This window comes from Ahaetulla prasina, chromosome 2 (genome assembly GCF_028640845.1).
Source record: "Ahaetulla prasina isolate Xishuangbanna chromosome 2, ASM2864084v1, whole genome shotgun sequence".
Classification (NCBI taxonomy): Eukaryota; Metazoa; Chordata; class Lepidosauria; order Squamata; family Colubridae; genus Ahaetulla; species Ahaetulla prasina.
In genome coordinates, this window is record NC_080540.1 from 91,078,638 (window position 1) to 91,102,637 (window position 24,000).

Consider the following 24,000-nt stretch of genomic DNA (forward strand, 5'->3'; position numbering starts at 1 on the left):
AATAGTGATCTATGTTTCTTTATTGATCAAGTAAGCTTACATTTGTTTATAACTTAACCAATATATTTATATGCATACTGCATCTTCAGATTTTTACAACAGTCAGGACTTAAGTCACAATCTTGTTTACCAACACTTGAACCCTGCGTCAAACAATACTGGCATTTAGAAAATTATAATAGAGAAGGCAAAGAGGTGCGAAGAAATGTATTCTTAGCACCTTATTTAGTGTCACAGGAGAGCTGGAGCCACATTATGGAGATCTAGGATAACCTCTGCCATTTATGGTTAATCATGTTCAGCTCTCCTGTCAACCATAACATCCCCATATGAAACGGGGTAAGTATCCTAAGACAGAACACACATTTTGTTAAGATCTTTATCTTTTTTAAAGCATCTATATCTTCATATGTTGCATATGAACTGTGACTGATTTGAAATGGCTACAATGCACTTTCTTTTTCAAACAGAAGTAGTCAAATATCTTATTCATTCTAAAATTCTTTAGAACATTTCCTAAAAAGTCTATTATAAGTCTATTTCTTTCCAACCACCCAAGAGTTCAACTATGTCAGTGTAAAAATATTTCCTGCATCGGAATGGTTTTCCATAGTCTGTTTAAAATCATCCATTAAATTACCAATTCGGCACCTCAAATTACTTGGAAATTACAAATGACTTTTTATCTTTTTTTTTTGCTTTATTATTCTTAAATAGCAGATGACAATCTTCTCCCAGTACTAAGTAGTCTTAATAAGGCTTCACAGGTTACACTGGGCATTTAAAAAAGTACATTTTCACTAACATGAAAAAAGGCTAAAACATGCAAACAGAGGAGTATTCTGAAGAGGTCTTATGAGTTCAGATTCATTCTTTCCAATATCCTGGAGAAAGGAATATATGTTTCACAAAAAGTGAAGACGTTGATCAAAAAACATTAACCCAAGCACATAAAAATTAGTACTAGTATTAAATAGCCACTGCAAGTCAATGATGTAGAAAAAAATAGAAGAAACTAGGGGGAATAATTTCATTTAAACATCCTGACTAGACAACAGAAACTATGGAAGCAAGCCACTGACTGTATTAAATTGAATCTACCAGTGGAATGGATGCTGAGTTTATAAAGCTCTCTGGAGGACACAAGGAGAAAAATAAAAACTCTCACACAACTACTATAGAAGTGCAAGGAATGATGCTGGAATGCAAGCCAAAGGCTGCAAGCACTGTAGCTTCAAATGAGGATAATTCTGCTGTTTTGGAAAGATAACAAAACTGAGGGTTCTGAAAAATAATCTGCAAAACAACTGTTAGTCTTGTTTTGAAAAAGCTATGTATATAATTATATCTGAACAAAAGTATAAAATCTTAGTTACTCTGAAAAATTCTTACCCACCAAGTAGAAACTGGGAGTGTTTTAATTCAGTGCCATATATTTAAATAAAGAACAACAGGTGGCAAAATATTTCTTTTTCGCTTTCCTCCATCATGCACTTCAATATAATATAGAGGATTATGCTTTTCTTAAGTAAACACTCTGTATTCTACATAGGATTTCTGAATAGCTAGATACTCAATGCAACATATTTTTTAAAAATTTATTCATCTGGAACCCCCTAGATTCACAACATTTTGATACATGAAGAGCACTGAGATTCAAAATGTTACATATGCCAAGTTTTCACATGCTTATTCCTCAGCCACAAATACTGACATTTGCTTTCAGCACAAATAAAACTTGAAAGATCAGCTTGCTTGTGCCTTTTATCCTGTGCATAAATGTACATAAGATGGCAACAATAGGAAGGTTAGCAACACTGTCCTGTTTCAATGTTTGGACCCAGAAATAAGTAGTGTTACCTTCTGAGACTAAGAAACACAATTTTAACAGTGAGCTAAACAAGTGTATTCTCTAGCAGCAAAGCTGCCTCTGAAAAAACTGTACAGGAGAAGCAACAGCTGGAACAGAAGGAAATGTTTAAAAAAACTGGGGGAGGGAGGGAAACACAAAAACTGAAAGCAAATTCCAAATTGAGAAAAAGTTCAAAATCTAAACGAACAAGACAATCCAGTCTCACTAAAATCTGCTCCTAAATTCAGACTAGTGCAAACACTGTTTTAACTGAGCTGTATCTATGACCAATCTGAGTATTTCATGGCCACAGGCTTTTCATCAATAAGAAAGTTTGAGCATTTGAAGATTGCTTCAAATGAATTTTAACTTTATCCTACATTTAACATGATCATACTATGAGAAACAAAAGCTGTATAAGAATTTCCATCTTTGTAAGAAAGAAAAGACTTATAAAAACTTTACATCTGGCATTTTTTTAGGGTTTGCTCTTCACTTCCATTGATAGATTAATACATTAATTTAAGCCAAACATTTTGAGACTGGTAATTCTATCATCTATTTAAAAACAAAATAAAAATGTTAGTTTTTGTAACATTCCAGAAATTCATAGCCAGGTTGTGTTAAACACATTCTTTTTCTACAGGAATATTATTTAGAAACACAATTGCAAATATTTGACTGCTAAACACTTTTCACTGCAGAGTATTTGACAGGAACCTATGGATGGTGAATTTTGAAGATTTTTGATTTTCAGCAAAAAGGTATCCATGGTCCTCTCCCAAAACCATATCAGAAAAATTCATCAAATTAAGTTTTTAGGTTATTTCATTCTCTTCTTGGTTTTCTATTTCTGGGAGATCTATTCACAGTTTCTTCCTCCTGCAAACATAAAAGAACATATAAATAATCCAGTTACATTCAGATATTTAGCTTTAAAAGTAATAAGTAGATATTTTCAAAGGTAATTTACTGAGATCTCAAGAGTAATGTAGATCAGTAAATGTTTTTTGCTTTAACAATTGTTAGCACAGCTGAACAGAGACAAGCTACTTCTTAAAACCCTAAGCCTGACTTTTTAGCTGTCAGTCAAATTGAACTATTATCCCACATGCTTATTTCTTTCAATACTAAAACAATAAAAATGTTTCAACTCTAACATACATATTAAAGTAACAGAAAAATCAAGTTCAGGGTTATTTTTGTAAATGGCATTACAACACCTTAAGATTTATTATTTTTAACATTTGACATTAAGATCAACAATGTATACTTCAAAAAATATCAAATATACTCATATGGGAATAAACTCTGTGAATATATCAGATTGCACTTGATAGCGTTCAATGTTAGAATTATCTTCTAATAATTTGTAGTTATATGTAACTTTATTTAGAAATAATATTAACTGGAAAAAGTTGCTAGAAATAAAATTTTGTGAAGTTTAGTAGGAAGCTAAAAGTGTAGGAAAGGTAACAAAGTTGAATTATTATCTTGATTTGCTACAACTTCATGTAATGAGCTCATAAAAAAGTTGCACAGGCAAGGGCTTAACCATTGGTTGGTTTAGTGGATAGGAAGTTCACTCATGATAGATCCTGGGGTGTGATTGTTAATGGGGTACTGTCTGAACAGAAACCAATCACACATAGTGTGCCACAAGGCTTAGTCCTAGGTTCTGTTCTGTTCAACATATTTGTAACTTATATAACAAAAGGACTGCTTGGTAAGTTTGTTTTTTGTTGATGACACAAAGTTGTGTAACAGAACTGATGTTCTTGGAGATATTCATAACATGGAAAATGATTTGGCATTGCTGGAAAATTGGTCAAAAATGTGGAACTTCTAGTTCAATGTTTCTAAATATAAAATCAAAAGAAGAAAATCTGGCAGAGTATAGTATTGGGGTACAGTGTTAGAACAACAGAAGAAAAGCATTTAGATTTACTCATAGCAGATGTCTGCAAAATGAGTAAACAATGTGGCTAGATAACTGTGAAGGCAAAAAAAATTCTGGGATGTATTGTTAGAGGATCACCAGCATGAAGAAGGAGGCCCTAATCCCACTATATAAGGCCTTAGTCAGTCCCCATTTGGAATATTTTGTCCAATTCTGGAGACCTAACTTACAAAAAATATTTTTTTAAAAAATAATGGCTTCATTGGCTTTCAGAATTTTGTAGAACTGGATACCAAGCAGTTGATATATGGATAATGCATATAACAGACTCAAACCCTGCAGTTAGTATTGGGAAAAAAATAACAAATGCTAATCTGCCTTAACAAATTTGTATCCCAACATGTGATGTTACTACATAAATATTTACTGTTTCATTATAGAAATGCTTTTTGTTGTCTCTCTTGATTCCCATGGAAAAGTTGTGGTTACAGATTTAGGAGACAATGTGTTGTAAACTAGGCTTATTAAATATACTAACGTCCTAATATCTTGTATTAATATTTATCTCATACAAAGTTTATGTAATTAAATACTTACCTCTGTAACGTCTCTGCTTTCTTCTTCCTCTTCCATCTCTACCTCTTCTTCTTCCTCTTCTGCTTCCTCCTCTTGGCTCACATTTTCTGTATTTCCATCATTCCTGTCCTTCTCTTCTAAAGAAAGTTTTACAAGGTATTAATATTTTTTTTACAAAAAAGTTTTGTAAACCTCAGTTTTGCAGACCTCAATGCAACAGACAAAATTCCTGATGTGTTAATATAATTTTATGTCATTTACCGTATTTTTCGGTGTGTAAGACGCACCGGAGTATAAGATGCACCTTAATTTTGGGGGAGGAAAACAAGAAAACAAGAATTCTACTTCTGCCTACAAGTATTTAAGGTGGCTGCTTTACGCTGCCCTCCTCCTCCTGCTGCAAGTGAGAGGTGCCTCAGAGACTCGGCTGGGAAAGAGGGCGTCCGTCAATTACTGAGAAGTTCTTTTCCAGAAAACTTATTGGGGCGCAGGGACTACTCGCCTTCTGCAGGGACTACTCGCTTTCCCCAAAGAGACCCCTTGCATCCTGTGAGGGGAGGGTCGGGGCACAACCTGAGGAATGAGCCTCTTTGGGATGGTTTGGTGGCGGGGGAATCTGCCTGATGGCTTCAACGAACAACATTCAGCGGTTCGCAGCTTGTTCCCCCTCTGGCCGCCCAGCAGGCAGCCACAAGGCAGACAATGGCCCCAATGACTTCACTCCCCAGCAATGTGAGGAGGAGCTGCCACCACCATCACCACCGCCACTGCCACCTAAGCCCAATGCAATGCTCGTTTTTGGCAATGTAAAGATCCCTGCTGCCTGAAACCACCAGAAAATGCAATGCACAGAGGCCGATAACCTCCAAAGTGGGGGCGGCGGAGGGGGGGGGGCTACATTCGGAGTATAAGACGCACTCAGATTTTCACCCTCTTTTTTGGGGTAAAAAGGTGCGTCTTATACACCGAAAAATATGGTATGTGAAGTTGAGTAGTAACAATACCATGGATGATATAACAGATAACTGGGAATAATCAACACCTTCTCCAACTGATATATTAAAATTGAGCTTTTGTTGTACTGCAATATTCATCTTCCCTTACTCAGAAATCAAGAGGTTTTTTTGAAGATGGGCAATTTTCCAGAACGCTTTTAGTCATTTCCAAGCTTGGGACACTTTTACTTACCAGGCTTTTTTTCATTTGATTCTTCCTCTTCTTCTTCCTCCTCCTCCTCTTCTTCTTTTTCTTTCTCCTCCACCTTCTCTTCTTCATTTACATCTGGTTGAGGAGCATCTGTCTTTTTGTACTCTGCAGCACTTGGTTGTTTTGTCTGAAATAAGAACGTTGAAAGGATTTTCAAGTTCAGTTCTTCTAAAATGGTCTGTTTTCTTTCTCAGTTTATCAAACAAAATGTTTAAAATCAACTACATCCATACACACCTTTCCAGAGCAGCAGAAAAGAACAACGAGAAAAACAGGCAGAGCCACTGTCAAGATATATACTATCCAAAGCCAGGGACGTTCCTCAGCAGCAGCTATCATTTGGGTCACAACACCAGGCTAGAAGATAAATTTAAATCTCAATATATGCATATGCATTTGGTATAGCAAACAATATAGTTGCCAGAGATATAAATCCATTGAACACATACCTACTACAACTTTTATAGCATGGTACTCAAATCTTTAAGTCATATAAATCAATATATTTATAGAACCCTCTCCCTATTTATGCAGCTTTAAAGTGTATTAAATATTTAAGATGATTAAGGTAATTTCTAAATCTCTTAACTACTAGCATTTTCAAATATTAATTACTGCAACAGTTTCTGCACTGTTGTAACAAATATATTCTATGAGAGCAATCTAAGGGTTTTTCAAGAAGATTAAACATGCATATTTGAGAGTTATCTCACCATTTAGAGTTTCTTGAAATTTCCTAATGGAAAGAATACTAGAGCATCCTGACTGAAAAACTCAGGTCCGAAGATCTGTAAAGCTATTGCTAGCAATAGTTTTTCACAGCCAGTTGAATCTATTATCCAATAGACTAGCAGCTTTCCCGATACATTACAGCTTTCTTCTGCCTTAAGTTTGGAGAAAATACTTTTGATCCTAATATCTGGTATTAAACTAGTACTTTATTTAAGGCTACAAATCTTTAAAAAAAGACAAAAGTTACTTAACCTAGCCATTAAAAAATAATGAAAAATGAAAATGAGTTAGCATACTCCAACTAACAACACTTGAACATTATGAATAAACTGAATAAAGCTTTGCTTCTATTTGCCACAAGAGAAATTTTGTTTCTTTTCTCAAAGAGAAAAATACAAATCAATTTGTTTAATAGAAAATAAAAAATAAGAATTTCTGAATTCTGTTTTATGCTGCACTATTAGGAAAAAAAAAATCAAACTTTTCTTTCTCACCTCAGCAGCACCATCAGCTGCCTTCTTCAGGCCCCATCCATCATTACCCCAATCATCTGCTACTGCTCGCTCAGTACAGATGATGAAATTATCAAAGAATATATCTGAAGTCATAGACCACAATTCAAGTCCCACAGCATTAAAGGGGGTCATTTTGAATGGCTGTAAGTCTTCAAAGAAGTCGGGGTTTGGAATCTTCCTTGGCTTCCAGATGCCCTAAATAATGCACAGACATCACTGAATCAATTCTGTAAGTTTTAATTACTCAGACATTTTAATTAATACTTCAAACATTCCTGAATTGAATAGATTAATAGAAATCTTAATATCCAATTAAAATATTATGAAGGAGGCTGTAAAAACACTGTGGTGATATTCGGGGAGACATTGCCTGAGCAGACATTGACACAATATAAATCATAGTCTACAGTCATATAAGGCAGCTTCTATAGAGGTACTTAAATTATTCTCTGTAGCATCACAATCTTTGTGGCATTTTATAGACTATTAATTACAATTTACTGACAAGTTACCTGGATTTTAATGGCGACAAAAGCTTTATTTTATTTTTTGTATGAGAATGTACTTTGCAAATACAAACAGAAACTAAGATAGTAAGAGAACAGGGGAAGGAAAAGAAAGGGAAAAGAATGCAAGGTAAAAGGGGAGGGGGAAGCAGTGACTACTAACTTTTTTCAATGCATTAAAATTTAAAACAGTCTGAAAATTTTGCTTTATATATTTAATAAGTACTAGGAATTTCTATAACAACGAATTAATCTAATCAACAAAACTCAGAAACAAAGTTTCATTTTTTTCCTGTTTTGGACATAAAGTCCAGAAGCAGTTTTCAAGTAGAAAGAAAACTGGACAGATTCCTTTCTTTAATTATTTCAGCAGTTTGTTTTGCCATCTCTGCCAACTTCCATCGCTTTTTCCACCCATTCTTCCATTAGGAGACAATAGTTTCATTTTAGATTATATTTTTGTTTTATTCCACCTTTATTATTATTTTTTAAGTCAATGCAGTGAACATACCCAATACGCTTTTCTGCTACTTTCCTCACAACAACAAATCTGTGAAGTTAGTTGGGCTGAGAGAGAGAGGAACTGGCCCTAAGTCACCCAGCCAGCTTTCATGCCTAAGCGTGGACTAGAACTCAGTCTCCTGGTTTCTAGCCTAGTGAATAATCTCACCATAGATACACTGATTATATTGTCACCTAGTTGCTTGTAAACAAATGTTACTTTTTATGCACACATTCAACAGCAGAATGGTCCTTGATTGTATTTCTTCCATTCACTTCCCAATGACTTTGCACCTTCCAAACCACGTGAATAAACATACTAACATCTGAGAACAGAATTTCACACACTGGATGAAGTAGTCTTGTAAATTTATGCTGTAGCAACTTTTAAGGTGCCACAAGACTATTTCTGCTTTTTCATGTAAAATTTTCTGAAGGGACAAACTGGGACTGTTATGGAGGGCTAAATCAAGAGGGCTGCTATTGCAGCCTGTGGCACCACTGCAGGACAGATACGGATAGCCAAAGGGCTGGATGTGGCCTGTGGACCATATAATGCCCAGGGCTGATGTAGAGGTAAATTCACAAGCTTACTCTCTATAAATAATCACCCACCTGTATTTCAAAGTGTTATAATTTAGTTCTGCATAATGACCTGACAATATACCTAGTTTAACATTGAAATAATGCATAAAGAAACATTCCTTGACAGTGATTTTTAAAATAATATACCTGATAGTTGGGGTTGTCAATCATAGTAGGCTTCCATTTGCCTTTATAGTTTGGATTATCAATTGTGGGTCTTTGCCAGGTACCACAGCCAGGAGCAGAGTCACATTTGGGATTTGCAATCTGGGGTGCCTCCCACTCTCCATCCATATCTTCATCCCTGAAACATGAATCTCTGCTTTAGGACTTTCTCTTTCTCATAAATGCAGAGTATGTGCATGGGAGAGACACAATCAATAGCAATTAAAGTTATACTGATTAATTCAACATAAAAATACAGTATAAATTACTGTGTTGAAATGTTAGAATTTTATTTAGGTTAGCATAATATACATCATCACTGAAAAATTATCATGTAAAATAATTTACTAGTACTATACAGATTGCTTCCATTTATTGACACATGATCAGAGAGAAACATTGTGCTATAATATACAGTTGAAATTCAATTCATATTGACCTATGCCCATGATGGCGAACCTGTGGCACGCAGACCCATATCTGTGGGCATGTGAGCGTTGCCCTAGCTCAGTTCCATCATGCACACATGTGCCAGTCAGCTGATTTTCGGGCCTTCCAGGCCCATCGGAAGTTGGGAAATAGGCCATCTCTGGCCTCTGGAGAGCCTCAGGGGGGTGGGGGAGACTGTTTTCACCCTTCCCAGGCTCCAAGAAAGCCTCTGGAACCTGGAGAGGGTGAAAAACAAGCCTACCAAGCCCAGTGGTAACCTTTTTGCCATTGCATGCCAAAAGTGGGGGCAATGTAGGAAAGTTGCATGGGGGGGAGGGGGCGCGGAGGGGCTTTAAATTATGGGTGTGGGCACGCGCGTTTGTGAACACACACACCCCGCGCTCCCCCTGCTTTTGGCACGTGACGGCAAAAAGGTTAGCCATCACTGACCTATGCTAGGAGAAAGTATTTGCCCTTTTCAGTCTTACCAGAACCTCATGGATCCTATTGAAATAAGAGAAAATCTATTAACAAGTAACACTAAACCTAGGTGTTTGCTCGATTTATTTCACAAACTAAATCAACCATCATATGATCTTTGAGTATGAAAAAATAGTTGTCTCCTGCTTGAGCAGGGGGTTAGACTAAAAAGCCTCAAAGGTCCTTTCCAACTCTGTTACTCTGTATCTAGTAACTGTTGCAATCAGCTTTAACTGCAACTACTGCAACAGAACTCTTCCAGTACCGTATATACTCGAGTATAAGCCGAGTTTTTCAGCACGTTTTTTGTGCTGAAAAACGTCCCCTCGGCTTATACTCGAGTATATACGGCTTATACTCGAGTTTTTTTTCTTCTTCTTTTTTTCACATTATACCGGATGGCGCAAACTTGGCGGGCTTTTGCATTAGCGCGGGGAAGCCCTGCCGGTGCAGTGAGAGGGCGGGGCGGGGGAGCCGCCAGCCTTCTCGGCTGAGGGGGGGAGGGTTTCCCCGACCGGTAGCTGCCTCATTTCCCACCCTCGGCTTATACTCGAGTCCCCAGTTTACCCCAGTTTTTTGGGGTAAAATTGGGGACCTCAGCTTATACTCGGATCGGCTTATATTCGAGTATATACGGTAATTGGTGATCAGTCATTCCGTTTGCTATGTACTAGTTTTGATCCATTTGTCCTGGTAAATTTCTCCAACATGGAAGCATTTGAGAGCTTTCTAGCACAAACAATTCATTTCAAGTTATGCCACAAAATTTCTGACATTTGCGGACTTTGATTTGGCCATTTCAAAACGCTACATCTGTTACTCTTCAATTTTCTTATAAACTTGTGTGGACATGTAGTTCTTAACTTACAGCCATTCATTTAGTAACTATGACTGGTCCTCACAATTATGAACACTGCACGAGTATAGTTAGGACCAAGGCCTAAAGCTAAATATATTGTGAGACCATATTTAACTTACCAATCCTCTGGTTTTTCTGCATCAGGATCAGCTACATATTCTGGCTCATCATCTAACCAACCTTCTGGCTTCACAGCATCTTCATCTGGAATTTTAGCAGGAGCATCCTCATCCCTATAAAAAATTAAATAACAATCAAAATTATGTTATTTTATTTACAATACAACATTGTTTAAAACTAAAATGCTAGCTTTTTCAAATATTAATTAGTTGTCCTAACTAAATTAGTCCTCATTTACTGACCATTTGTTGAGCAACAGTTTGAAGTTATAATATGCTGAAAATTAATCTGATGGCCATTTACAATCATGTATAACCTTCTGAATGTCCCTTAGTCATGTGATTATTAGTCAGTACATGCTGTCCTATACCTGCCTGTTTTTTTTTTTAGCCCTTGCAGGGAACAGTTTGGAGAGAAGCGAATTGGAAGAGTAAGCTATTTGCTTTTCTACACACTGAAAGCAATGCAACTGCATCACCAGCATGAAAAGACCTATTAGACAAATCACTTGTTTCAACCATGCACCTTGCAGAGCAATAATTGGAGAGGGATCATGAATGTATTTTAAGCTGTTTGCATAGCATGCTTGCTACGGTCAGACTTGATTGCCAGTGTGATCACATTGCTTTCAAGATTGGTAAGCAGGCACTCCTGCATTCCAAAGAGTGGGGAAATGATTAGGAGGCACATAAGAGGCAGCAGAGAACACAACAGGCAAACAGCCAATGCTAACAGCTTCCTCTCAGGGTATTCCCCATTGTATGCTCACTTGCAATTTCTTTCTCATCAATTAACAGAAGATAGTCCTCACTTAGCAATAGCAATTGGAACGGTAACTTTAACCTCTGTGGCTAAATGATGTAGTTGTAAACCATAATGTCACATTATGACTACATTATTTAGTGACAGCAATCCTGGCACTCCCTGTTGCCATTGTTAAGCAAGGGCCTTCTAATTTCTAGCAAGCCAGGTTCCAACAGGCCAAGCCAAGGGGGAAACTGGCAGGAACTTGCAAGTCCCAGGTGACTTACAAATTGCTTACAAGACAGACAGTAAGTGATTACTGTTAGGTGGGGGAGTATGCATGAGAATGTGCAAGTGGCTGTCAAAGTATGGCATGACATGGCACAGCTAGCCGGGGGAGTATGAACATATGATTATGAAGGTGTGGTAAAGTGCAATGGCTGCTGCCAAATGCGCAATGATTCTCAAGGTCCAATGACAGCACAGCAGGGGTGGATGCTGTTAGGTGGGAAAGGGTGTATGAGTGACTGATACATTCCCTTGCACAAAAACTGGAATGGGTGTTTCCAGATATAGGACTGGCTGCTGAGGAACAGAAGAGTGTAGTGGGGTTGACTGTTACCAGATGGGGAAGAGTGTTCAAGTGAGCGATGCAAAAAGATTGGAGGTGGCTGCTGCATGGTGGGGGAAGGTGTGCAAGTGGCTGCTGAGACATGGATGTGCATGGATACGCAAGTGACCACCTCAAGTTGATGGACTGGGTGCCATAGACAGGCTCCTTGGAGGGAAAGAACTATCAGAATACAAGCAATTTCTAGGAATGACTTGCCAGCTTCCCATTGACTTTACTTTTGGCAAGCCAGCAGGGAAGGTGCATGATGTAGGATGTTGCAATTGTTAAGTGCAAGCTGGTTGCCAAATGCCCAAATCATGATCATATGACTACAGGGCTGCTGGGACAACCAGAAGTTTAAGAACTGATGTGAAGTATAACTCTGAATGGCCATTGAATAGTTAACTGAGGAGCAGCTAGAATTCTATGTGCATGTCCTTAGTGTGCCTTTCAAATCTCAACTATGTTTACTACAGAGAAAATCCAGAATAGTGTGCTGACAATATCCCAGTTGTACACCCTATCTCTGCCAAGAGCTATACTTTAGTGTTTGCAATTCAACAGTGATAAAAAATAACTGCAGCCAATCCTCACATATACAAACCTTCACAGGACTGTAAAGCAAAGCTGAAGTATGATCATAAGAACAGTTGCAGTTTCACCTAGCAACTGCTTTGATTATTTACTGAATTACTAGTTCTATTTGTGGTCTCAAAGGGTACCTGTTCAAGTGAAGATGTACAAGGACTTAAAGGTGCTTTGCGGATTGGATGTATGTGAATAGATGTGTCTCAACTCTAGTAAGACTGAAGGTCTCTGTGTTTTGGGGCTGTTTCTGGAGCCATCTCAGTGATAGCACTCCCTCAAAACAGAGCTGGTGTGCAATCTGGGGGTCTTCCTGAACCCATAAATACTGTTCAAGGAGTAGATTAAAGCTATGGCTAGGACAGCCTTTGCACTAATCTATCTCACATGCAACTTGTGCTCAGGATCAGCAGGCTCTGCTTATAGTTATTCATGCCTTAGATACTTCCTGTCTGGATTATTGCAATATTTATATAGGACTGCCCTTTAGAAGACTCAGAAGCTTCAACTGATTCAAAATGCAGCAGCACAGACAGTTCAGGATGCACTGAGGTTTGGCAAAGTAGCACCTCTACCGTGCAAGCTGCACTAGCTTCCAATAGATTTTCAGGTGCACTTCAAAGGGCTGATTATCACTTCTAAGTCCCTACATGACATGGGACCTTATTTCCAATTATTTCTGTGATCCCACCATACTAGGAAGAGTGGCTATGTTCCAGATTCCCTCAGTGAAACAGTGTTATCTTGCAGCAACAAAACAACAACATGCCTTCTTTGTTGCAGCTCCTCTGTGGAACAGGCTCTTCCTGGAGATTGGATGACCCTGACATTGTTGACCTTCTTGAAAGCTGTAAAAGCCTAGAGCCTCATTTTTTTTTTTAAATTTACATTTATATCCCGCCCTTTTCCGAAGACTCAGGGCGGCTTACAGTGTATAAGGCAATAGTCTCATTCTATTTGTATATTTACAAAGTCAACTTATTGCCCCCCCAACAATCTGGGTCCTCATTTTACCTACCTTATAAAGGATGGAAGGCTGAGTCAACCTTGGGCCGGGCTTGAACCTGCAGTAATTGCAGGCTATTGTGTTCTAATAACAGGCTCCTTACAGCCTGAGCTATTCCGGCCCCTTATTTAAGTAAGTCTATGACTGAAAATAACTATGTATCAGATACCTTAATTTTTGTATACCATATTTACAATGTTTGTTTACATTTGTATTTTTTTATCATTCTGTCTTGTGACCTGTCCACAGTTGCTTCCAATTAGTAGCCATATAAAGATAAATAAAAAAATGCAAAGTTACTGAATTGATATATGAGACTCCCTAGCTTCAAAACTCAGTATTTTTACTCCCTTTACCTTCACTACAGCAAGGACTGCAAGGCAATATATATAAGAACATTTCTGAAAAATTCTCAGCTTGCTTGTTTGCTAATGCCCTGAACAAAGGGAAACACAATAGTGCTGATGAAAAAATTCATGAAAAAATGTAAAATCACAACCGTAACATTCTCATCCTACAAAAACTTCATCTCTTTCCCAGATTGCAGGATAAAGCTGGGCTCAGTGCATCTTACTAATGAAGCAATGAGTAATGAGTCCTTCGGGAGATAGGGCGGTATATAAATTTGAATAAATAAATAAAGCTATTAAGCAGGTCTATCAATTAGTACACAGTGGGATTGCCTCCAATTCCATAATATAATTTATACCGAAAAAGGCTATTATAGAAGAGATGGGATTATGCTACAAAAAAAAAACTTCAGTCCCACCTTCCTTCATCTTTTTATAATCAAAATCAAAGAGTTTTCAACAAGTACTCACCAATCATCTGGTTTAACAGCATCTGGATCTGGAATCTTAGCTCTCTCATCCCAATCTTCTGGCTTCTGATCATTTGGGTCTTCTATCTCACGTGGAGGATTCACAGGAGGGGTCATATCAGATAGTAGATTCCCAGTGTTTACAACAGTTTGATCAATCAAAACTTCAAAGCTGTTGTCTGGATTCAAGACTATGATAAAAATCCAAAAATATAAAGATAAAATGAGTTCAAAAAACCTGCCGTTATCTTTTGGTATACTGTCTTCCTATTTATACAGCATAGTGAAGGGATCTTGTGATTGGAATGCAATATTAAAAAAATACTTAACCTAAATTCAAGATAGCAATAATATTTTGGTTCCCTAGACTACTCAGAAATTTCATGGAAATCATATATAGTCGTGAATTGACTTAAACCATTTGTTTAGTAACTGTTAGAAGTTCAAATTGAGTTATGACCAGTTTTCACATTTATGACCATTGCAGCATCCCCATAGTGGCATGATCAAAGTTTGGGGACTTGGCAACTGGCATGTATTTATGACACTGTTCCTGGGTCACGCGATCACCATTTTAACTTTCCCAGCCAGTTTCTGACAAGGAAAGTCAATGTGGGAAGCCAGATTTGCTTAATGACCACATGATTCACTTAGTAATTGCAGTGGTTTGATTAACAACCGTGGCAAAAAGATCATAAAATAATTTGCTTAACAACTGTGGCAAAACTCACTTAACAACTGCCTTACTTAGCAATGGAAATATTGGGCTTAACTGTGGTTGTAAGTCAAGAACCACCTGTAATGTATTAGAATCCCCAGTTCTCTTTATCAAAAACCAGTTCTGCCAAATAGAGTTCATTGTAAGAATCATGGGAATGTAAAAAAAAGTTATTCTCTGTAATATAGTTCATATGTTAGGGCCACTGATAAATCAGAGCAGGAAATCAACTCTCCACGAAGGCAAAAACTAGCTTTATTGAGATGAACCATAACAGAATTGTGTAAGTCTGACTGTGCTATGCTTCTAATATGCCCATGAATCGGACAGATCTCTGCCTGAGTTTCTCAGTCATTAAAATTGTTTCATTCCTTTTTTCATAAGTAACATTTTTGAATATTTTCATCAAGGCCACCTTCCTTATTCACTCACTATACCATAGTTGAAAATGCTCCCTCTCTTGCTTTCAATAATTAGTATATTACAATTTCATCCACAAAAGTATCCAAATATGTGTCTGCTTTACCCAGCGTATAAAGATGTGTCTTCTTATCAGTAAAAAAATTCTTTAAATCTGCCTCAGGACGTTTGGCATGTTTCTCCTCATATTGGCCAGTCTTTGGGTTCTTGTGGCGGAAAATGAAGTGTAACTTGTAATCTTCACCACACTTGTCTGGACCAAACATGATTGTGTATGGAGTCTTATCATGGAATTGGTCCTATGAAAGACATAGATAGGAAAACCTTCAAAATATAAATTAACTTTTAACAAAGTTTTCATTTTACACTTTACTGCACACCTAATTATATCTAAGTTTAATTGAGCTTATCAACCACCTCTCAGCTAACAGATTTAAATCAATGGGGAGGGAGGGGAGAACCCTTTGATAGGATCTCTTTTTTTGTGCAAAATAAGCCACAAATGCGCAAATCAAAAAAGAATGCTATTCCAACTAATGAGCAATAGTTTTCATTTCTTAGCAGTTTTCACAAACATTGCATATATATCCTGAATGTCATTGAAATAATAGGATTTATGATAAACAGTACTTAAGTGTTCAGTAAACTGACATGCAATCATCTTGTTAAAGTAATAAGATTTATTTTATTTTATTTTATTTTATTAAATTTTTATACCACCCTTCTCCCGAAGGACTCGGCGGTTCACAGCCAGATAAAATAACAATGAATAAATACAAGATAAAACAGTATTTAAAAAACTTACTAAATATGGCCCTTAATTAAAATATATTTAAAACAGTAAAACCCACTAATAAAATTTAAAACCAAATAAAAACGACTAAAATTCTATGCCAGTCCTGCGCGAATAAATAAATATGTCTTCAGCTCGCGGCGAAAGGTCCGAAGGTCAGGAAGTTGACGGAATCCTGGGGGAAGTTCGTTCCAGAGGATGGGAGCCCCCACAGAGAAGGCCCTTCCCCTGGGGGCCGCCAGCCGATATTGCTTGCTGACGGCACCCTGAGGAGTCCCTCCCTGTGAGAGCACACGGGTCGATGGGAGGCAAACGGTAGCAATAGGCAGTCCTGTAAGTAACCCGGTCCTAAGCCATAGAGCGCTTTAAAGGTGGTAACCAACACCTTGAAGTGCACCCGAAAGACACAGGCAGCCAGTGCAGCTTGCGCAGGAGTGGTGTTACATGGGAGCCACTCTCTATCACCCGCGCAGCTGCATTCTGAACCAACTGGAGCCTTCGGGTGCTCTTCAAGGGGAGCCCCATGTAGAGAGCATTGCAGTAGTCCAAGCGAGAAGTAACAAGAGCATGAGTGACTGTACATGCGCTCCATGGCTTAGGACCGGGCTATCTACGGGACCGTCTACTGCCGGCCTCTATCTCCCATCGTCCGGTACGTTCCCACAGAGAGGGACTCCTCAGGGTGCCGTCAGTCAAACAGTGTCGACTGGCGGCCCCCAGGGGGAGGGCCTTCTCTGTGGGGACTCCGACCCTGTGGAACGAACTTCCCCTCGGACTTCGACAATTACCTGACCTTAGGACCTTTCGCCGTGAACTTAAAACTTATTTATTTCGTATGGCTGGACTAGCCTGATTTTTATCTCTAAATTTTAATTGAATTTATGGGTTTTTAAAGTTTTATAATTTTATGCGGGAGTATGTTATTTTAACATTTGGGCAAATTTAACTTAGTTTTTTAAGGGATGTTTTTAACTATTGTGTGTATCTGTATTTTATCTGCCTGTTCACCGCCCTGAGTCCTTCGGGAGAAGGGCGGTATACAAATTAAAATATTCATATTCATTCATTCATATTCATAAGGCATCCCGGTCAAGAAAGGGGCGCAACTGGCGGATCAGGCGGATCTGATGAAAAGCTCTCCTGGAGACGGTCATCAAATGTTCTACAAAAGACAACCGTCCATCCAGGAGAACGCCTAAGTTGCACACCCTCTCCATCGGGGCCAATGACTCGCCCCCAACAGTCAGCCGTGGATGCAGCTGACTGTACCGGGGTGCCGGCATCCACAGCCACTTCGTCTTGGAGGGGTTGAGCATGAGCCTGTTTCTCCCCATCCAGACCCATACGGCTTCCAGACACCGGGACAGCACTTCGACAGCTTTGTTGGGGTGGCCTGGGGTGGAAAAGTACAGCTGCGTATCATCAGCGTACAGTTGGTAACTCACCCCAAAACCACTGATCATCTCACCCAGTGGCTTCATATAGATGTTGAACAGGAGAGGCGAGAGGATCGACCCCTGCGGCACCCCACACGTGAGGCACCTCGCGGTCAATCTCTGCCTTCCTGCCAACACTGTCTGTGACCGGTCGGAGAGATAGGAGGAGAACCACTGATAAACGGTGCCTCCCACTCCCAAACCGGTGCAGCAGGATACCATGGTCGATGGTATCAAAAGCCGCTGAGAGATCTAACAGGACCAGGGCAGAGGAATAACCCCTGTCCCGAGTCCTCCAGAGATCATCGACCAACGCGACCAAAGCTGTCTCTGTGCTTTGCCAAGATGATTTGCAAGAGTGTAATCCAAACAAATAAACATTAAGATCTCAAAATTAGAAGATTAAAAATACTCACCAAGTTTAAATCATTAGATTTGGTAAGCAGTTTCACGTATGCACCACCACATTCAATTCCATTTTGGAAGTTGACTTCATACCTAAGTTTGCAACATAAGAGGTTACAGTCATTTAAAAAAAAATCCTATTGGAAATGATTTCACACACCACTACATTAACATTTGATTATCAAAGCTTACATTTTTGTTTGCGTTCTTCCCTCCTCTTAATTCCTTCCCAGGTTTCTCTCCAAAAAATTACATTTACTTACTTACTTACTTACACATACACCCCTCCAATTTTATCACATAAAATAATGGTATAATATGCACATACAAACAATGAGATACTAAATTTATTTATTTATTAAAAAAATAAATAAATCCCACCTTTAAATAACTCGAGGTGGTGAACAAACCTAACACTATTCCTCCTCCTATTTTCCCCACAATAACTCTGTGAGGCGAGTTGGGTTGAGACTAGCCCAAAGTCACCCTCTTGGTTTTCATGTTTATGGTGAGACTAAGAACTCAGTTTCCTGTTCTAGCCTGGTGCCTTAACCACTAGACCAGGTGTCGGCAACTTGCAGCTCCAGAGCAGTATGTGGCTCTTTCAGCCCTCTGCTGCAGCTCCCGACACCGCTGCTGTTGCCACCTCCATGGCCTGCCCGCTGCTCTTGCAGCGCCTTGTGCAGCAGTGAAATTTACTGTGCTTCACAATGGGGGAGATGGGCTCCACTCCTCCTGGAGCCCATTACGCCATGGAGCCACAATGTGACCCTGCCCCACTCGCCCCTGGCAACACCAGCGGTAACAGCTCGTTCTCGCCTCCTGGATGTCAGTTGCTTTTCCTGCAGAGTCGGCAGTCCACCAGTGTTGTGATGCCCCACCTCTCCATTGACCAGATGATCCGTCGGCATGCTGCTCTGCAGACGTCAAATTCCCTCCACCCAGCACCAGTTCACGGGTTCCCCCCACACACACACACAGAAAAAGGAAAGAGAAGAGAGAGGGAAGGGAAAAAGGAGAGACAGACACAGGAGAGAAGAGGAGAGAGACAAAGAAGGAGAGGGAGGGAGGGATGAACAACACACTTGAGAGCGGGTGTGGCAAGAGGTGGCTGGGGAGGGGTGGGGTGGGGCTGGGCATGGCATGTCATGTCATATAATTTAACAACTAGTTCTCTGCCTAATGACTGGCAGGGTAGACGTGGCTGGGAGGGCATGTGACTGGGAGTGAGTGAGTGATGTTGAGTTGGCCACACCTACCCAATCACACCAATTGTTAAATTATTGACTCCCGGTGTTTTCTGTGGGAAATAGGTCCAAATGGCCCTTTGAGTGTTTAAGGTTGCAGACCCCTGCATTAGACCAAAGTGGTTCTAAATTACATTGTGAGCCCTTATTTATTGTTTATGCATTGGTACAGTATTGCTGGTTCAGTGAAAAAAACAGCAAAACATACTTACTGTACAATGAGAGGCTTGGTGTCAAAGATAAAAGGCTTATTAAGTTTGGCAGAAATTGCGTGATGTTTGGCCCGTGAAACTAACACAAGTCCTTTATCCCCAGGAAGTTTAGTATCCTTCATTTCCTGTACTTCCCATTTGCCTATAGAAACACGACAGAAACAACTTAATTTTGCTCTTTTGTTTCTGTAACAAATAAGATGGAGATATGTCAAAGACAATATTTTTCAAACTCTTCACAGTTAATCATGTGCTTGCACTAAATGCTCCTCCCTCTCTTTTCCTTCAGAAGACTTACCAGCAATACTTTTTGCAGACAGTAGTTTTTTCTTTGATAAAATTGTTTTTTATATTGCTGGAAGTTACTGAATATCAATACATTTATGTGAGAACTAGACATAATTATCTGTTCGTAACTGTTTTTTGCAAAATCACATGATGATTTTGTTGGAATTATTAATCTGGATACTTGTGAAAAATTATGCTTGTATTCTACTTTCATGGAATAATTTTTTCTGAGATTGCAATAACCATCACTTTTAGTATAATTTTATTTAAAGCATAGGAAAAGGATTTTTCCCCTTACTAGGGGAAAAAACCTACCTCAAAAAAAGTACATAAACAAATACTTTGGGAATTAGTCAAACAGATTTTCTAATAAACATCTAGACTAAGTTTAAATGCTCTAACGGAACTCTGATTTAGCTTACATTAAGGAAATAAATTTGTATCTGGGCTACACAGATTGCAAATTGAGCCTTATATAACTGAATAATCCTCTCCAATACTCTTTCTGTATAGAAAAACATATTGCAATAAACTTTCCTATATGAAGAGTAAAATGTCATACGAACCATCATATTTGGCAATCTCATCATCTGTATCATCCTTCTTGGCTTTAGACAGAAACCACCTGAAATGTTTTTTAAAAGTTTACATGAAGGCACTGTAGAGCAAGGAGAATTTATTTTTCAATTTTACATAGCTACCCATCTCACAACTTTGATTTTGGATGGTACACAATAAAACAATTAAGAATAAATCTAAAAAAATTAAAATCAACTTAAATAATAAGACTGTGGGAGAATGGATCATTGTATTAAAACATAATATAATCACCTTGCACCTTTTCAAGCCTGCAAGGAAAAAAAAGGGTTGAGAGATTTCCAGAAGGCAATTGGACTGGGCTAATCTTGTTGGGGGTGGGAGAGGAGGGAGGGATGAACAACACACTTGAGAGCGGGTGTGGCAAGAGGTGGCTGGGGAGGGGTGGGGTGGGGCTGGGCATGGCATGTCATGTCATATAATTTAACAACTAGTTCTCTGCCTAATGACTGGCAGGGTAGACGTGGCTGGGAGGGCATGTGACTGGGAGTGAGTGAGTGATGTTGAGTTGGCCACACCTACCCAATCACACCAATTGTTAAATTATTGACTCCCGGTGTTTTCTGTGGGAAATAGGTCCAAATGGCCCTTTGAGTGTTTAAGGTTGCAGACCCCTGCATTAGACCAAAGTGGTTCTAAATTACATTGTGAGCCCTTATTTATTGTTTATGCATTGGTACAGTATTGCTGGTTCAGTGAAAAAAACAGCAAAACATACTTACTGTACAATGAGAGGCTTGGTGTCAAAGATAAAAGGCTTATTAAGTTTGGCAGAAATTGCGTGATGTTTGGCCCGTGAAACTAACACAAGTCCTTTATCCCCAGGAAGTTTAGTATCCTTCATTTCCTGTACTTCCCATTTGCCTATAGAAACACGACAGAAACAACTTAATTTTGCTCTTTTGTTTCTGTAACAAATAAGATGGAGATATGTCAAAGACAATATTTTTCAAACTCTTCACAGTTAATCATGTGCTTGCACTAAATGCTCCTCCCTCTCTTTTCCTTCAGAAGACTTACCAGCAATACTTTTTGCAGACAGTAGTTTTTTCTTTGATAAAATTGTTTTTTATATTGCTGGAAGTTACTGAATATCAATACATTTATGTGAGAACTAGACATAATTATCTGTTCGTAACTGTTTTTTGCAAAATCACATGATGATTTTGTTGGAATTATTAATCTGGATACTTGTGAAAAATTATGCTTGTATTCTACTTTCATGGAATAATTTTTTCTGAGATTGCAATAACCATCACTTTTAGTATAATTTTATTTAAAGCATAGGAAAAGGATTTTTCCCCTTACTAGGGGAAAAAACCTACCTCAAAAAAAGTACATAAACAAATACTTTGGGAATTAGTCAAACAGATTTTCTAATAAACATCTAGACTAAGTTTAAATGCTCTAACGGAACTCTGATTTAGCTTACATTAAGGAAATAAATTTGTATCTGGGCTACACAGATTGCAAATTGAGCCTTATATAACTGAATAATCCTCTCCAATACTCTTTCTGTATAGAAAAACATATTGCAATAAACTTTCCTATATGAAGAGTAAAATGTCATACGAACCATCATATTTGGCAATCTCATCATCTGTATCATCCTTCTTGGCTTTAGACAGAAACCACCTGAAATGTTTTTTAAAAGTTTACATGAAGGCACTGTAGAGCAAGGAGAATTTATTTTTCAATTTTACATAGCTACCCATCTCACAACTTTGATTTTGGATGGTACACAATAAAACAATTAAGAATAAATCTAAAAAAATTAAAATCAACTTAAATAATAAGACTGTGGGAGAATGGATCATTGTATTAAAACATAATATAATCACCTTGCACCTTTTCAAGCCTGCAAGGAAAAAAAAAAGGGGTTGAGAGATTTCCAGAAGGCAATTGGACTGGGCTAATCTTGTTGGGGGGTGGGGAGAGGAGGGAATGATGTTCCAGAAGGCAGGTGTTATGGCAGAAAAGGCTACACTCTGGTCCCACACCATGGCAATTGATACATTTCAAAACATAGTGAATGTGTACTGCCAAACTTCAACTCAAGTTACTTAAAAGCAGTGCTTCTCAAATAGTGGGGCGCGCCCCCCAGGGGGGGTGCAAGGCTCCGTAAAGGGGGGCACGTTTGACCTCCGTAAAGGGGGGTGCGTTTAATAATGATACTATTTACAGTCGCGCGGGGGGCGCGAAAAATGTTTTCTTCTTCCTAGGGTGGCATGACAGAAAATAATTGAGAAGCACTGCTTAAAAGAGACTATAATTTCCTATAGTTAAAAAAAGTAATTTACCAGATTATTTATGCAAATAACATGACAAAGTTTGCTATGCATGCATAACAGCCATTTTCATTTTAGTATCTGGACTGGAATGTTTCGGAAGGCCGAAACAATGCGGGCCGGCTCCTTACATTTTCCAGGACAGCCCTGCAGGCCAGATCCAACCACATCGCGGACCAGATCCCGCAGGCCTTGTGTTTGTCACCCCTGTTCTATATGATCCCTTTTTTCCAACTGTTATCAGATGTACTCTATATTAGGTATTTTAGTTGCACTGATTTCATTTGCTTGATTTATGAATTGATTCATAAAAATATTTAAAAACATATTTTAATTCAAGCTTTCCTCATGTATATCTACTAGTACTTTTTTTAGATGAATGCTTACCCTTCTAAAGTTCCTTTATCAAAGTTTTCAGCAAAATAAACTTCTCCTGTTGGTACTGGAGCTATATAGGTAACCTGAAGACAGAAGTTCAATATTAGATGATATTCTGAATAATTTACCATATTTTTCAGAGGATAAGACATACTGGAGTATAAGATGCACCTTAATTTTGGGGGAGGAAAACAAGAAAACAAGAATCCTGCCTCTGCCTACCAGCATCAGGATCAGCGGCATCCTCACTTCCATTCGAATTTTGATAATGGGTAGCACAGATCTTTTTATCAGTTTAAAACAAATCCTATCACTCTATTTAACAGGAGTGAGTGGGGTGGGGGATAATTTTCATGGGGGCAGAAGAGGGACTTGGCACCGAAGGCTCCACTCTCAAGACATCCCCGTCTTCCTACCTATAGCTGTAGGTGTTGAAAGCCTGGCTTTCTCACAGCAAGGCCCCATAGAGATGCAGCACTTTAGTCCTCCTGGATGCTGCCATCTCATAAACACAGTGTAGGGCTTCCCGGCAAGCCCCCTGCGCCTTTGCTGCCTTGGTTGGAGCCTGCTTCCGGAAGCGGCTGGGGAAGCGCGGAGGTCGGGAGTTGCTTGGCAAAGCAGGCGCTGCGCAGGGGTATAAGGCAAGGCGCTGCCACCCTAAAACACTGTTGCTGCAATTTCTGCTGTTTGGAGATCTCCGCTGCCTCCCCAGTTCCAAAAATGGGAGTGTGCAAAGGCAAAGAAAGAGCATCGCGTTTTCGGGTGGTTCCAGGCAGCGGAGATTACGGCAATAGTTTTCGAGTGGCAGCGCCTTGCCTTACACCTCCTGTGCAGCGCCCAGAAAGCCACCAGTTCACTGAAGATGCAAGCCCACTCAGCACACCCGACGTGTGTACGTGGTCTGCACGGACTCAGAGCTCTCAGTGGCTAAAGGGGAGAAAGAAAACTCTGGGCACATTGAAAACACACACACTCCTGTTGCTGGAAGAAAAGCTGCTTCTCCTGCAGTCCCCCCCACGCCTGC

The 24,000-nt window shown here is 39.1% G+C and overlaps 1 protein-coding gene across 2 annotated transcripts in view; it reads right to left on the bottom strand.

Moving 5' to 3' along the window:
* CANX (calnexin) overlaps positions 1-24,000 on the bottom strand; it is a 31,337-nt gene continuing 7,337 nt past the window's right edge. Inside the window, exons 3-15 of one of the 2 annotated variants that reach the window (XM_058167270.1) lie at positions 22,986-23,059; positions 21,887-21,945; positions 21,033-21,174; positions 17,978-18,059; positions 15,439-15,631; positions 14,196-14,385; positions 10,426-10,539; positions 8,521-8,677; positions 6,761-6,976; positions 5,772-5,891; positions 5,517-5,661; positions 4,350-4,465; positions 1-2,734 (exon numbers count right to left, since the gene is read on the bottom strand). In XM_058167270.1, coding sequence (XP_058023253.1) covers positions 2,681-2,734; positions 4,350-4,465; positions 5,517-5,661; positions 5,772-5,891; positions 6,761-6,976; positions 8,521-8,677; positions 10,426-10,539; positions 14,196-14,385; positions 15,439-15,631; positions 17,978-18,059; positions 21,033-21,174; positions 21,887-21,945; positions 22,986-23,059 — 1,662 coding nt within the window. In that variant the 3' untranslated portion in view covers positions 1-2,680. Of the gene's footprint in view, positions 2,735-4,349; positions 4,466-5,516; positions 5,662-5,771; positions 5,892-6,760; positions 6,977-8,520; positions 8,678-10,425; positions 10,540-14,195; positions 14,386-15,438; positions 15,632-17,977; positions 18,060-19,425; positions 19,568-20,279; positions 20,435-21,032; positions 21,175-21,886; positions 21,946-22,985; positions 23,060-24,000 lie in introns of those variants that run through there. The other variant, XM_058167269.1, reaches the window with a different exon arrangement.